Source organism: Arachis ipaensis, chromosome B2 (genome assembly GCF_059453495.1).
Source record: "Arachis ipaensis isolate K30076 ecotype BB chromosome B2, ASM5945349v1, whole genome shotgun sequence".
NCBI classification, from domain to species: domain Eukaryota; kingdom Viridiplantae; phylum Streptophyta; class Magnoliopsida; order Fabales; family Fabaceae; genus Arachis; species Arachis ipaensis.
Genome location: NC_142437.1, coordinates 125,235,967 through 125,251,763, shown reverse-complemented (window position 1 = coordinate 125,251,763; position 15,797 = coordinate 125,235,967). Strand labels below are relative to the sequence as shown.

General features: G+C 34.2%; 2 protein-coding genes across 7 annotated transcripts; one reads left to right on the top strand and one right to left on the bottom strand.

Annotated features, from left to right (window-relative positions):
• The first annotated feature begins 111 nt into the window (after positions 1-111).
• On the top strand, positions 112-5,928 carry LOC107626492 (Pentatricopeptide repeat (PPR-like) superfamily protein). 6 transcript variants are annotated; one of them, XM_088504372.1, is made up of 5 exons: positions 842-1,369; positions 2,355-2,466; positions 2,942-2,994; positions 3,646-3,804; positions 3,926-5,928. In XM_088504372.1, exon 5 carries the CDS (start codon positions 4,030-4,032, stop codon positions 5,797-5,799), a length of 1,770 nt encoding a protein of 589 aa, XP_088360498.1. In that variant the 5' UTR covers positions 842-1,369; positions 2,355-2,466; positions 2,942-2,994; positions 3,646-3,804; positions 3,926-4,029; the 3' UTR covers positions 5,800-5,928. The 6 variants fall into 6 exon arrangements, with proteins under 6 accessions (XP_088360495.1, XP_088360496.1, XP_088360493.1 ...); XM_088504369.1 differs by lacking the exon at positions 842-1,369 and adding an exon at positions 112-324 and having other exon boundaries at positions 3,646-5,928; XM_088504371.1 differs by lacking the exon at positions 2,355-2,466.
• A 3,531-nt stretch (positions 5,929-9,459) lies between these two features.
• On the bottom strand, positions 9,460-13,720 carry LOG3 (lysine decarboxylase family protein). The gene is made up of 7 exons (XM_016329384.3): positions 13,356-13,720; positions 12,871-12,968; positions 12,619-12,649; positions 11,763-11,862; positions 10,266-10,336; positions 10,012-10,155; positions 9,460-9,822 (listed from the first exon to the last, which is right to left on the bottom strand). The coding sequence occupies exons 1-7, from the start codon at positions 13,473-13,475 to the stop codon at positions 9,727-9,729; spliced, it is 660 nt and encodes a 219-aa protein (XP_016184870.1). The 5' UTR covers positions 13,476-13,720; the 3' UTR covers positions 9,460-9,726.
• Between the last annotated feature and the right edge of the window lie 2,077 nt (positions 13,721-15,797).

Below are 15,797 nucleotides of genomic sequence, written 5' to 3'. Positions count from 1 at the left end.
AGGTGCATTACTATGCACTAAAGTCATCTAATAGCTACATTTAAATGATAGGAGATTAAAATTTTTAAAGATTTAAATTCAACTTTTAAATATCCTAAGTGCATGATGTAGTTAAACTTGGCATTGCCTTTTTCTTAACAAACCATAACCCGCTACAACACTTGAGTTCCTAATGGGTTTTAATTTGTGACGCCAAAAAGTGTTTCCTTTCTCAATCCAGAGTCCAGTCTCTGACTCTAGCTCAGTCAAGCAGAAGCAGCCAGCAACTCGCCCAGGTTCGTGCGTCGTTGTCGTCTCTTCCTGGCCTCCCTGTGGTTCGTGATGGTGAGTCCCTGTCTTCCCCCGGTTCCCTCTTTTCCAATTTTCACTAGTTCACAGCTTCTTGCCTTCTTCATCCAATTACCTAATTTGCCAGTTTCCTATGATTTTAATAATAAAGTTGATTTAGGGTTTGAATTTTTTATAAGCTAATTAATTTTCCATTTTACTGCTATTGTAATTATAAAGTTTTTTTAGGTGTAGTTGTAATGTTCTTGCTGTAATTGTAATTATAAAATTGATTGAAGTTTTGAATTTTAGATAAACTAATTAATTTGCCATTTCGCTGTAACTGTAATTGTAACGATGTTGGCGGTTGCTCTTACTCTTTTATAATAGGATAAATATATTTTTTATCGTTAAAATTTTTAAAAAAATTTAAAAATATTATTAAATTTTAATTTATTTTAATTTTACTATTGACATTTTAAATATATTTTAATTATATATTTTTTTTGTTAATTTTTTGATAATCAATCAATAGTTAACTTTTTATTTTTAATTTTATCCCCTAATGCTAACCGTGTTTGGCGGTTGGCACACTCCCTAACCCAATTCAACGCCTCCACTTTTCTTCCCAACCATCACCGATCCTCTCTCCATCTCTCTCGTTGCAACCGCCGGCACCATCACCAACCACCACCACCACCAATCTCCATCTTCGTCTCCAACATCATTCATCCATCTCCCTCACCACTCATCCATCTCCATTTTCATGATCATAAAGCAGCAAAAGACAGGGTCCGACTACCGATCACTCATCACGTTTCTCTTCTCCCAGTTCCACACACTCAAGTCTCACACAGCATCCACCATTCACGGCGCCTCAAGCTCATGCTCCACCGTCCATGATTAACTGCGCCTGGAGCTCCGCCGCTCGCGATTCACCACGCCCAGAGCTCCACCGTCCGCGTTTCACCGTGCCTCGAGGTCCGCCGTTATGTGCGCTATGGCTTCCCTCTCCGACAGCCTCAACTCCCATTCTCCCTCTGCCCATGTCCAGATCTTGAACATTAACTGATTTCAGAAACAGCCCAATGGAAACGACGAGGTTTAATTTCTTTATCAGATCTACAATTAGGGTTTAATTGCCCAAATGGTTTTGCTATTAATTTGTCAATATCACTCTTTTATATTCAATTTTGGTGTTTTCAACTCGTTGCTATTGCTGTAGCTTTGGCACTTCATTCTACAATTGAGCCAAATGTGTGAATTGATGAAATTTGCCCACACTTGGGATACTGAAATAGTTAACAACTTAACATACGTGGCTGTTTAGCAATATGAATATATAGTCAATGCCTTATTGTCTAAAATAAAGGTTTATGCTGAATTAGGGATCATTTTATTACTGAATTTTTTGAACTATTGCCTTGTAGAATACAGATAAATTTGATGAACACGTCTTGACCTTCTTTATCTGAAACATTTTCTATGTCATTGCTTAATTACTTTTTAGATATTCATATATTTGAAAATTGAAAATAATCAAAGCATAAAGCCAAGAATAATTGGACTTGAAACCATCACAATAGTGTCATCTAATAATTGTAACCTGGCAAGTGCGGCGGCACAATGAAAAGAAGAAGGGATGAGTGGCATTGGCTGTGCACGGTGGTTGGTGAGACAATGAGAAGCAAGGGAGAATGAGAGTTGGCATGAGAGAAAAGAGAGTGGGAGACGGAGATAGAGATTGGTGGTGGTGGTTGGTGGTGGCGCCGGTGGTTGCAGCGAGAGAGATGGATGAGAGGATGAGCAATGATTGGGAAGAAAAGTGGAGGTGTTGGAATGGAATGAGATTGGGAAGAAAGGTGGAGGCATTGGAATGGATTAGGCAGTGTGCCAAACACTGTTAGGATTAGGGGGTAAAATTGTGGAAACAAAAAATTGACTATCAAAAAATTAACAAAAGGATATAATTAAAGCATATTTAAAACATCGAGTATAAAATTGAAATAAATTAAAACTTAAGGTATTTTTGAAACTTTTCGAAAACTTTAGGGACAAAAAATATGCTTTACCCTATTTTTATTTAGTTATGCACAGGTCAACCGGTTCAACCTCTAATCCACCCGTTCAACCTGTAATTCACGAGTAGAATCAGTGACCTGATTATTCAGTCACATGCTCAGTTCGATTACTGATTTGGTATGATAACTATGCTCTGAATCTCAAGTAAATTATTTGGTTGTAATATATTTGTTTTCTGTATCAGAAAATCTTTACGACAACTCAGCAAGCTCTAAAATTTGTTATGTAAAAAAGATACCTCGAGTTTCAAAAGCTGAAATGTGATAAATTATAACATGATAAAATTAGAAGCAAATACGTTGAACTGAAATCGAACTATATTTATCCATATAGAAATCAGGTACATTTCCATACTTATAGTTTTTATTTTCACTCTTTTGGAACTGAAATTGAACAATGTCCAAGTTAAGCTGGATTCTGGAAATGCTTTATATAAATATGATTTCTGAATTCTGAGGCCGTGTAGTACTGGTAGCGTCCTGAATTTCTAATTAATAGATATTTAATGCTTTGGTGTGTAGGACCCGTGGTTCTCTCTTAAATCAATGATGGCAAATTTTTGAGATCTGACAGTGGCAATATCTGTTTGCAGGGTGGTTTTGACATTATTTGCAGTGGGAGGAACAAGATTGAAAATCAGAGCAGGTGCGACGCTTTGTTGTTATATGATTAGTTCATTTAAGTTCTTATTCTGGCTTGTTTAAGTATGGACAACAATACAATATAAGAGTAATTTGATTTACTTATTTGTGTAGTTCAAACAAGCTGGAGAAACAGCAAAGTAATTTGATTTACTTTTGTTTTTGCTTTGTTGTGGCTGAACCTGTTGTGTTTAAATCAACACCTATATTTTGATATGTTGAACTTTCAATTATGTTAGTTATTGTGTTTTATGACTGCAGTTTGTGACTTTGTGAAATTGAACTTGTTACTTCTCATGTGTTGGTATTTTATTGCATATATTTATTGGCTGAAATGGCATAGGCAAGGTTTTTAATACACCAGATATGACTAGGACGGGTAAAATTGGAAAAATCGAACCAAACCGATCAAATTAAATTCTGTTTGGTTTGATTGGGATCAGACAAAAATAGCCGAATCAAATCAATCCAATTAAATTCTGTACGACTGGGTCAGATATTTTTCTATCAAAACCGAACCAAACCACATTGCAAATACCCTAGTAAAGTAGTAATTGAAATTTTAATTGAAATTAACCCCTGTTAAACTTGTTTATTTTAATTGAATTATGAATTAAACTGTTCTAATTTTAGTTTTTCCCTTTCCCCAAACTAGGACTGGTTAACAGTGGTTCCAGAGCTCAAACTAGGAGCCAAAGTAGAACAAGAGTTAGCATAGCCATTAGAAGAACAACTAGGCGGCGGGAGCTTCACCACAACATGGCCTAATGAGGATGGTTCACAACACCATCACTAGAAGAAGAAGCAGTGCCAGGTAACTTTTTCATAGGTCCGCCAACTAAGGCCCATTTGGCCATTTTAAATAGCAACAAGGAGACGAGGAATTCACCAAAAACGTGTTTTTCTTTTGTTTTTATTGCTTTTTAACTTTTCAGAATGCAAAGTTGACAAAAAAACATTAATATTAGTCATTACATAATTCATTGGTTATGGCAACAAATGATTAATCATGTTTGAGCATTGAGCATTCTTGATTGGCATGAACAAGGCTACGCAATCTCTGAAATGGGTTCTGTTGGAATTCATTGATAAATGTAAGGACTTGAGATCCTTCAAGAAAATTCATGCACAATTATTGACCTCTGCCCTTGTTTCCAATGACTTGGTTGTCGCCAAAGTTGCAAATCTTTTTGGTAAACATGTCATCAATGTTCATTACACCAGCAATTACTTGAAGCAAATGGATTGGAGCTTGAGCTCCTTCCCTTGCAACTTGTTCATTTCCAGCTATGCTTCTTCCCACTCACCCAGGGCTGCAATTCTTGTCTATAGATGGGTTTTCAAAAATGGATTTGTTCCTGATGTGTTCACTGTCCCAGCTGTCTTGAAATCATGTGCTCGATTCTCTGGGATTTTCGAGCTTAGGCAGTTGCATGCAGTGGTAGTTAGGAACGGTTTGTGGTGTGACATGTATGTGCAGAACAGTCTTGTGCATGTGTACATCATTTGTGGGGACAATGCTAGTGCTTGCAAGGTGTTTGATGAGATGCCTATTAGAGATGTGGTGTCTTGGACTGGTTTGATATCTGGGTCTGTGAAGGCTGGGTTGTTTGATGATGCCATTGCATTGTTTTTGAGAATGGATGTGGAGCCTAATTTGGCAACTATTGTTAGCATTCTTGGGGCTTGTGGAAAACTGGGTTGTTTAAATTTAGGGAAAGGGGTTCATGGGTTGGTAGTTAAATGTCCATATGGGAAGGAATTGGTGGTAGACAATGCGTTGATGGATATGTATATGAAGTGTGAGTCTGTTGCTGATGCAAGGCAAGTGTTTGATGAGATGCCTGAGAAGGACATTATTTCTTGGACTAGTATGATAGGTGGATTGGTGCGATGTCAATTTCCAAATGAGTCACTTAACCTGTTCTATGAAATGCAGGCATCAGGTTTTGAGCCTGATGGGGTTATACTGACCAGTGTTCTTTCTGCTTCCGCAAGTCTTGGGCTTCTTGAATATGGTAGATGGGTCCATGAATACATTGATTGCAGCTGCATCAAACAAGATGTTCATATAGGAACAGCATTGGTTGACATGTATGCAAAATGTGGTTGCATAGAGATGGCACAGCATGTCTTCAATGATATGCCTTCTAAGAATATCAGAACTTGGAACGCCTTTATAGGTGGCCTAGCAATAAATGGACATGGACAAGAAGCATTGAAACAATTTGAAGAGTTGATTGAATCTGGGACCAGGCCTAATGAGGTGACGTTTTTGGCCATTTTCACAGCATGCTGCCATTCCGGCCTGGTCGATGAAGGTCGTCAGCTTTTCAATCAGATGACGAGTCCAAGTTACAATATTTCACCGTGGTTAGAACACTATGGATGCATGGTTGATTTGTTCTGCAGGGCTGGGTTGGTGGGGGAAGCTATGGAGTTGATAAAGACAATGCCAATGCCGCCCGATGTGCAGATCCTAGGAGCTCTCTTAAGTGCCTGCAGTACATATGAAAATGTTGGATTCTCCCAAGAGATGTTAAAATCACTTCAAAATTTTGAATACCAAGATAGTGGTATATACGTTCTTCTATCGAATCTATATGCAGCAAGCAAGAAATGGACTGAGGTGAGAAGCTTGAGGAGACAGATGAAAAGGAAAGGAATAAACAAGGTTCCAGGTTCTAGCATTATAAGAGTGGATGGTAAAAGCCATGAATTTTTAGTTGGAGATAATGACCATTCTCAAAGTGAGGATATACGTGTAGTGTTAAACACACTTGCGAATCAAATCGATACCCTTTCTTGATTATTGTCTTAGGCTTGGTTTATGTTTGTCTATGGTCTTTGATCAATGAAATTTTGACACCGAAAACTGGTGGAGGTTATGAATTTATTTCTAGCAAAAGTTATAAATAAAATCAGGGATTCCTGCTAATATGGCCCTTTTCTTTTTCCACAATTCGTGTTTTCCTTGGAAGAATTGTACAATTTATGTAGTATATCATGACTATGATTATTATAGTAAAATCAACTATCAAGTGTGCGCAAGAGAAAATATACACTAATGTTGCAGACTTCTTCGTTGATTGCACTTTGAGTGGTAGAAAATTGAAAAAGACTTGCTTGAATAAAAACAACTTAGTCGTGATTTATATTTCCGAGTAATGGACATGTGAATCCAAGACTTGAAATAAATAAATAACTCCTTTAAAATTGTTGACATGGTTCACTGAAAATCATAGCTTTGTTAAATGAAGATCATGTTTTCTTGGACAACACTAAGTGCATTACTATTCATTAAAGTGATCTAATAGCCACATTTTTTTTTTTTGGTCAGTAGATTGGACAACCCTCAATCCTAGGTACACTCACACACCCACACATTCCTCACACACTTACCATATTTTCTCCTTGATTGCAACCGGTAGGGTTTGAACCTGCGATCTTTGAGGTGAGGACGGGGGATATGCCATGTGAGCTAAGGCTCATCGGCTAATAGCCACATTTAAATGATAGGAGATTAAAATTTTTAAAAATTCAAATTTAACTTTTAATATCTTAAGTACATGATGTAGTTAAACTTGTCATCTTGTTCTTTATGAGATGTTTCCTTTTCTCGGAACTTCTGTTTTTTTTTTATGAAAAAAATTGGCCTTGCCTTTTTTCTTAACCAAACTCATATTCCTATCATAAAAAAAAAACCCTATTGGGCTTCAAAGTGGGTTTTAATTTTTTACACCAAAAAGTGATATTGTATTGGTTTACTTGTCCCTTATTTGTGAGTCTTCATTCTTCAACTTTCTTTAGGCCGAGTAGGAACTGGGAAAGTTTCGTATTTTACCATACAAGACATGGGCATAACTTTCATAATGTTAAATATCATTCCACACTTTCTGCAACTTGTTGGATATATATTTGTGGCCCTTCCAACTCAACAAACTCCAAATGACGGTTGGGAATTTGAGTTGCTTAATTGACAAGTTAGTTAGTTAGTTACTGGATAAAGCTGAGTTAGTTATACCAACCAACTGTCACTTGCACTAAGTGTATCTACATTAGCTATTTTTAATCATGTAAAAACTTTATTCATTGTATTATATCAATGAATAAAGTTCATCTAATACAATCATGTACATTTAGTGATACAATCTTTTATTTTTAATTATTAATGTCGAAAACCAATCACTATACGAGGAGTTGGAACTTGGAAAGTTTGAGCTTTTCATAGTACCTTAAAAGGAATGGCTTATGTTGTTTTGGTTGCTAAGGACATTCACTTTTTGAATCCTTATAAATGCAGAGTTTTCTTTATAATAAGTCGAGTAAATGCATCAATCAATTAATTAATTATTTTCTTTATTATATAATATGATAGTATATTGATCCCCACTCCCTCCAACAACCAAAGCAAGAAGCACGAAGCACCATGTGACAATCTCATTGGAAGAAAAAAAAGGAAAAAAGAAAGAGGGCCAATGTTCTGTTTACAGAAAAGGATAAAACCAAAGTACAAAAGAAGGAACAGCACTATGCTCTGTTACATAATTGGACTATTGCATTTTTGCATATACCAAAATGCTGTATATGGTGAAGCATGAAGATAAGATTGCTGTTTAATACATGAAGATCTTCCTTATTGATCAGAAACCGTAGAAAAGGGAATATAATTTGACACACTAGGATACATAATGCAAGTCCTTTTAACTTAAGAAAACAAATGTGAGGCAGAATATGCAAACCAATGTTTACCTAACAATGAAATAGTGGTTGATAGCTACTCTACATGCTAGCGGTCCAAGATGTGGATGTTTGCCCAAACTATCACTGCATATCACACAATCATCCTTTTATCCTTTAGTCCCTTTGCCGTTACTAGATTCTTTTAATTTCAAGCAAAAACTTTGTACCACAAAACAACAACTTTCAACTAACCTACTCTATGTTGTGTATACCCTTAATTCATGTTAAATTGTCGTATTTATACTTACCTCTATTCCCAGTCTTAGAATAATACTTGAGCTGTCTTTATGTGATCTTAAAGGTCACAAGTTTAAGCCGTGAAATATACTACTAATGCAACATTATACATTTTTAATGCAGTATTTGATAAGTTTCAATGCAACAACTAGCTTAGTTTCTGTTAAAACATTTGATAAGTTCTCTTGCAGAACACAGAACAGTTGTATCCATCGCCATCAACATCTCTAGAGTGTTGTATATATAGGACCTTGATGCTTCAAATTTGTGTTCCTCCTTGGCATGCCATGTTTCAGTTGAGCATGGCTTCAAATCAAAGCATGATTACCAATACAAACTACTCGAGCTTTTTATCGAATTAGAGACCCCAAAAATGTACAAAGAAGTTGTTTCAACAACTGGCAATTTGAAAGAAGATACCGGGGACCAACAACATCAATGGATTGGGAATGCTATGATAATATGTCCTTACACGCATGTGGCACATGATCACTTCATTTCTAGTTTGGATCCCATGTGGCCTTTGCTTAACACATGGCAATGTCATGTTTGATAGGATGTATAGGGCCTACAAACTTTTTCTTATTAATAAATCTTTTATGTATATTAATTAAACCATCTATTTTTTTATATCAGAGTTCACAAGTAATAGTAAAAGCTATTAAAAAGAGTGTCATGCTATCTTGAACATTTATTGGTATGCAAAGTTGATAAATTGAAGTTTCTTTGCCTAATTAGGCTGAGGGAAGAAATTTCATTTCTATAAATATAAATTTAACACATTATACTTTATCATCTTAATTGAACTTGGCAAGATTCGAAAGTAAATAAGTGCATTCTAAATAAAAATTAATGCAACTAAATTTTATTGTGAGAATACAGAATCACATTTATCAATCATATGCTTTTCTATATGCCTCACATTAACATATGATTCTATCAAATTTTCCATCATCTTAAACAACATATTCCAAGTTAATCAAACAACTTATTAGAATATAAAGTAAAATCGCATTCAGAAATGTTTAAGATTCACAAAAAAAGATGTGGTGCTAAATTAATACAGTAAATTTTGAGCGACTCTTCTTACTGTCAATCATTTATGTAAATATAAAATAGCAAATTTGTATTCATGTAAAAAATATCTAAATTGTACTCCCACTCAAGTATTGGTCTGAATCACAACCGTTGAAATTTGAAAGCAGTTACTTCAAGACAAGCAATGAACATGATTGTTGCACTATCTGTCCCATTCTAAAATTATTAACACTTGATCCTGTTCAAGTTGGACTATATTCTGCATGAACACCTTCCCCCACCTCTTCCCAAGCCATGCATTGTGTCCTCTGTTTGTCTCTCTTCTTTCCAAATAGAAGATCTTTGTTTACAAATTTAATGAAGTGTTTTTGTGTGGTTGAAGTTGAAACTTTGCCAAGTCAAACAAAAATTACTTGAATAGAAAATATACTGTCAAAGGTACGCTGAAGAGTGGTTGAAAGGTAAAATTAGTTAACATGGAGTAATACTAATAACTAAAAAGGTACTTACAAGTTACAAATTGAGAGGAAATCATAGTTTCACATGAAGGGAGAACAAAGTACTTTCACATTTTTCAGGTCAATCACAAGTACTTTACAAAAGAAGTTCACCACCAAATAAAAAAGAGGCTAGAATACTGATATAACACTATAGCTTCTTCCACCTCCAAAATTCTATTCCTAGTCTCATATCTTCCGTGCAGATTAAGAAATTGCAGCTACCTTGACATGTCATACTCCTGAGGATAAGCAAGTTGCTGTTCCATCTGCCAGCTTAACTTGGAAGCAACACCTTCATGACAGGGAACATACTCCTGTGAAACAAAGAATATTATTTCATCTTCTGCCTAATTAAATACATTCTCTCTACCACAGTAATAAATGTCACACTTTTAAGGTTTAAATATACTAAATCTATCAACTTGCAACGAAATGAGGTTATAGATAAAACATGGTAGCAGTAATATAGTTAATTAGTTATATGTGTTGCTATGAGAAATCACCTCCAATTTCTTGACAAGCTCTTTTGCTGTTGGTGCTGATACAATTATATGGCGAGCATTTGGACTAATAAACCCTTCTTCCACAGCTTTGTCAATGAATGACAACAAGGAATTAAAGTATCCATCAACATTTACTAACCCCACCTACAGGTTGAAAAGTATCAAATCTAGTTAGGCAACTTTGTAAACTTGAGCTTATAGTAATTTATAGTAATAGAGTTTCCAATTAAATGGGAAAAGTGAAGTATTATTACTGGTTTGTCATGAATCCCAAGTTGAGCCCATGTTATGACTTCAAGAAGTTCCTCTAGAGTCCCATAACCACCTGCATGTAACTTCCATGAGCTTTTCAACAACTTAAAAAGAGAAATTGGAATTCACTTTAGTATTAACTGTTCTACATAAAGAGTGAATTCACTAAGAAAGTAAATACTAACTTAAATCCAACAAAGATTTTAATGTATAACACTAATTTTACTCATCAAATGTTTAAGCCAAAAATCCATTTTTCCTTATAAAGTGCAATGCATGCCATTATGGATTCGGTTCGTAGCTTGACAAGCCATTTTGCCTACCATTAAGATCAAGCTTTGATACATTTTTACTCTGTATATTGTGTAACAATGAACATAAACTCATCCACTTTTGGATTAAGTATAAAATCCACATTGAATAAGTTCACATTCTATCTAAAAAGTGAAAAAGTATGTGTCGAATTAATGTGCAAATCAAAATAAGTACCCAAAAAAAAAATTTATTCCCATATTTTTGTCATCTAAGCAATAGAGTGATTAAGAGCTTTATCTTTGCGTGCCTCCTCTCTACTCTGTCACAAAAGTGCAGCACTCAAATACTAAGATTGATAACTACTAGAAAGAAAAAAACAAAAAGGTCTTAGAAAAGGATAAAGCATCATTCCAATTTCAGGTACAGGTGCTAATTAGAAACCTTATCATGTCAAAGTTCTTCATTTGAAAAAGGGTAAGGCTTTTGTACAATCACGTCATGGTTTGAAGTGAAAGGTAAAATTGGTATTCAACCAGAACCACAGATAAACTCATAGCAGCTCAAGTTCTTTGTTTTTGGCCAAAGATGGTTGAAAAGAGTGGCACCCTAATCAATCATCACAGTCATAGCATTGGAATATGTGAAAAAAAAATAAAGTCACAGAGAAATTGTTTTTTTGGCAGCAGGGTCAAATTGAATTGAATATACATAACTGGCACAAAAAAGTTTTTATTTATTCGATCCGCTTTTTTAAATCATGAAAAACCTTGTCTACTTCTGGTTTCTTCAAAATGACTCATGAATAAGTCAGACCCAAAATAAGGAAAAAAAAATGTCTTAACAAGTGAAGGAAGGACTAGTCCACATCCATTACTTATATATGGCTCCAAAATCATAAACAAGTACATAATATCAATATTAATATAGTTAATTAACTTGTCAACAACATTCATGATTAGGCGTGATAAGCTTTTTAATTTTTAATAATGTTAAGACAAAAAAAAAAAAAAAAAGCATAACCGGTCTTGTTAAATGCTGAATATAAAAAGGGCGATAGACAGACACCAATTGGGAGACTTAGTCTTGAAAGTTGCATACACTGAGATACGGTCAGTGCTTACATGATAAAAGTAGAAAACTACAAGCACCATGATGTTTCTATTTTTTTATGTTTTATTTTTTCTTCATATACCTTATATAGTTCTATTTTAATGAAACCAAATGAGTTTCTTTTTAAGGCTAACCTGGTAAGGCAATGAAAGCATCTGAATGCTTAGCCATCTCTGCTTTCCTTTGATGCATATCTGCTACTGCCTTTACTTCTCCCACTGTTTCACCAGTTAGCTGCAGAGTGTACCATTTTGCACAGTTGAGACAACAGAAAATAACAAGAAAGAAGAGCTGAATAGTTTAGTAGTTATGAGGTTTTTGAGAAAGAAAAATGTTTCTTAAACATGGTCATTATTGTATTTCAAGCCATATACTTGTCATTATTATTGGATAGAGTATGGAATTTAATCTGAGTTTAAATTCTAACCAATGACTATATGTTGGCACAAAGTACTATATCTATGTTCAAATAATATTTTACTCATTTGGAGGATAGGTAATCCAATGCATGATGCATCTAATCTAGAAATGTTGACGTCAGGAATGTAATGTGCAGCCAAAGAGGTTGAAAACAAAAATAAAGTAATTAGTTTTAATATACTACAGTACATTCCTCATGTAAAGTTTCAGTATAGTAAAAGCCAATGAAGAAAAAACAAAAGAAATTGCAAGAAATTGAACAAAGGGCCAAGTTTTGAAATTGTCAAGAAGCTTATTTTGAACACAGAGGAACTGAGTAGGCTTTTAACTGAAAAATGAAGATACATAAGCAAGAAAAGCATAAGTAGAGGGTACACAGATGAATAAGACATAGAAAGAATAAAAAAGGAACAAAATCTGAGTTCTACTCTCTCCTTGTTGTAGAGAAACATATAAAACTAAAAAAAAATAAAAATGGAAGAACAAGTAGGCATATTTTATTATGAGAAGCAAAAAGAGTAGAAGCTTTTTCTACTGCTGAAGCTGAAGCAGAAGCAGAAGCAGACATACCTCTCGAGGCATGAGCGTCTTGGGAATAACTCTGCAAAGAAATAGTAACATCACAAACAGTGTAAAAGAAGTAGAGACCAACCAACAAACAATCAAACATAGTTAGATGAATCATTGACTCTGATCCTTCTACCCTTTTTACCCCACATCTTTTGGGGGAAAAAAGAGAAAGAGAAAGGAGAAAATAATCATAGAAACAGTGAATTGAAACAAAACTCAAAAAGAGTGTCATAGTGTCATACTCATACATACCCAATAACATGCCTTCCACCATCATGAACAGCTTGTGAAACCAAACCCATTAGACCAATGCTTCCACCTCCATAAACCAGATCAATGTTCCTTGAAACCTTGAGAGACATTTAACACAAATAATAAGCAAATGATAAGAGTGGCCATGATACTAAAACCAAAAAAAGAAAAGTACTAAAATGATGACGACTAGCTCGTTTGGAAGAATATATTAGCATGAGAACAGTTTATACTGTTTGAAATCTAGAAAAGAGAAAGAAGCTCAATCAGCACAGGGAACTTTGTAAATTCGTAAAAGTGCTTAGCTAAGAAGCAATGATCTTGTCAGGTAACAATGAATGATGAACACAGCTCAAAAACCCAAAGTGAATAAAAAAGCAAGCTTTTTAGAACCCCAGAAAAGAAAAAGGGGGTGTTTTTTATTGAAGAGAAGATTAAGGTAAATGTAGCAGTTTATGAGGTGAAAAGGGGTGATTCAGATTTACCAATTCATTGCCAAGTTGAATGGCAGCATCTTGGTAGGTACTCTTCTTGCCAGGGCTACTACCACAGAAAACACAAACCCTCTTGAACTTTGACACCCTCTTCTCACCATTATTCTCCATTCTCTCTTCAACTCACAATAACAACGTAACGCTGCTGAAGCTAAAAGATTTTAAGGATTGTTTTTTGCTGAACCTATCGCTCATCCAATGTGTGACATGGAAAGAATCATCAGAATCATGATGTCATCATCATCAAGTTATTGAGTTCTATATATGTGTGTGTTGTTGTTGCTTCAGTGAGTGAGCAAGAGGCAAGCACTCTTTTCTCTTCTCTTCTCTTCTCTTGTGTGCTCAAGTGCGCCCTCTCCTTCCTCTGCTTTCATGGCTTTATATAAACCGCCCCATTCACAAACACTGCCATGGCACGTGACTGCCACGCGTGGACCACTCTTTCATTTTTTTTTATTTAACATTCTCAATTTCTCACAACCTTATATATATAAATCAAAAAAATAAGAACTTTTTATCAAAAGCTTTGTTTAGTTTACCCCCAAAGAGATTAGAGACTCAAGCTTATGAAAAAGCCTAGTTTCTGAAAATCACGAAAATAATTTAAATATTTACTCTAATAAATAAGTTAACATAGTTTTTAGATTTTTTTAAAATGAGGTTTATAATAAAGTATGAGGACGAGAGATTATAACTTAATTTGAATTGGTCAAGTAATCAATTTACTTATTTTTTAAGTAAGTGTTAAAAAATTTAAATATTTGTTTTATAAATATAATAATTTTTTAACTAATAATAAAATTTAGATTCGCACTGAATTAATGCTTATCGTATTGATTAGACAAACCCTAAGTTTATATCATTTTGAGAGAGCAACTAATAATATCAAAAGAAAACTTTATTGAGGTTGAATATAAGTTGGGGAAGTAATAATAGAAAATATTTTTGGTAAATAATGGTTGATGAGAGTTATAAATTATAATATAGATAGATAAAATGGGTGGGGGTGTGAGTGATATGATATAGAGAGTAGAGAGTAATTTGGGAGGCTTATCCAAAGAAAAATGAGTTAGTGATGGCCACTCAGTGCTCATAATAGTGCCAATTATGTATGTGCGCACTGCTTCCCATTCATTCTTCAATTCCTTCCACTTGCTAGCTTTTATATTGCTCCTTTGCCACACAAACTCTTCAAAATCTCCTACTATAACACTCTTTCAATCTAAGTATTCTCATTCATTTATAAAATTCCAACTAACCAAACTTCTTGCATAACAGAAATAATAATTAATATATGGTCCATTAAACATCTAAAGGATAGATTATTCAAGAAATGTTTTTGTAATTAAGTTTTAATTAAGTACTTCAAAGTTAGTTTTTTAATTGTTAAAAAAAATACATAAATTCCTTACAATAAAAAAAAAACTTTTTCTATTTATCATATTTTTTTCTCTTAAAAAGAAAAATAAAAAGAAGGAAAATAGAGGGAAAAAAAAAGAGGCTAAAACAATTAATTGATGGGTGTGATATCTGACAATGTTTTGTTGTATAATATTTGTGTGAAATATACAAAATTTGGTTTAAGCAGAGGCAAGTTATAGGTAATTGAGCCAATGAGTAATAGCTCAAATGGCATAATCTTCTCATATTTATCTAAGAGGTTACGGGTTCGAGTCTTCATATCTTTGGTAAAAAAAAAAAAGTTATGGGTAATTGAGGATTGAATAATAAAAGCATATATATTAGATGCATGTGCCCTTAATTAGTAGACACACTTGTTATAGACATAGGAAACATTTCATTTTTATTTCACACGCTCCTTCGCATTACCCATTCTTCTCCACTACTTATATGAGGTTAGCAATGAAAAACATTATAATAATCAATTTACACTTATGAATTTCATGGGGGTTTGGCTTCATGCAATTATTAATTCATGTCACAATATAAAATATTTGTTGACAGGATTGCAGCCCATGCCTTTAAGTAAGCTAATGGTTATTAAACCAATATATTATGCTAATTTTAATTTAGAGCTCCAATCCCAATGTATAAGCCTTTCTGGCTGTTGTTGTGTAAGCTTTTTATATTAACACCTATATATGTTTGTCTACTTCTTGTCCTATGCCATTTTTAGAGATTATAAAACTCATAATCATTCCTTCTCATCAATGGGGCTTCTTTCAAAATTCATGTTTACCTCCCGCATGCTTGCATGCGCGTTTATAAAACCCATGTTTTTGTGTGTTTCTCAACTTCCTACTTCTCTTATTACGTTACACAATATCATTATTAACCTTAACACAAGGAAAAAGACCATAATCATGTTTGTTTAATGATCATAATGCACAATGAAAACAGTCATTCAAGGTATATGCTTGGAATTATCGAATTGAGAAATGCTAGAAGCCCAGCAACTTTTGTGATTTGTAA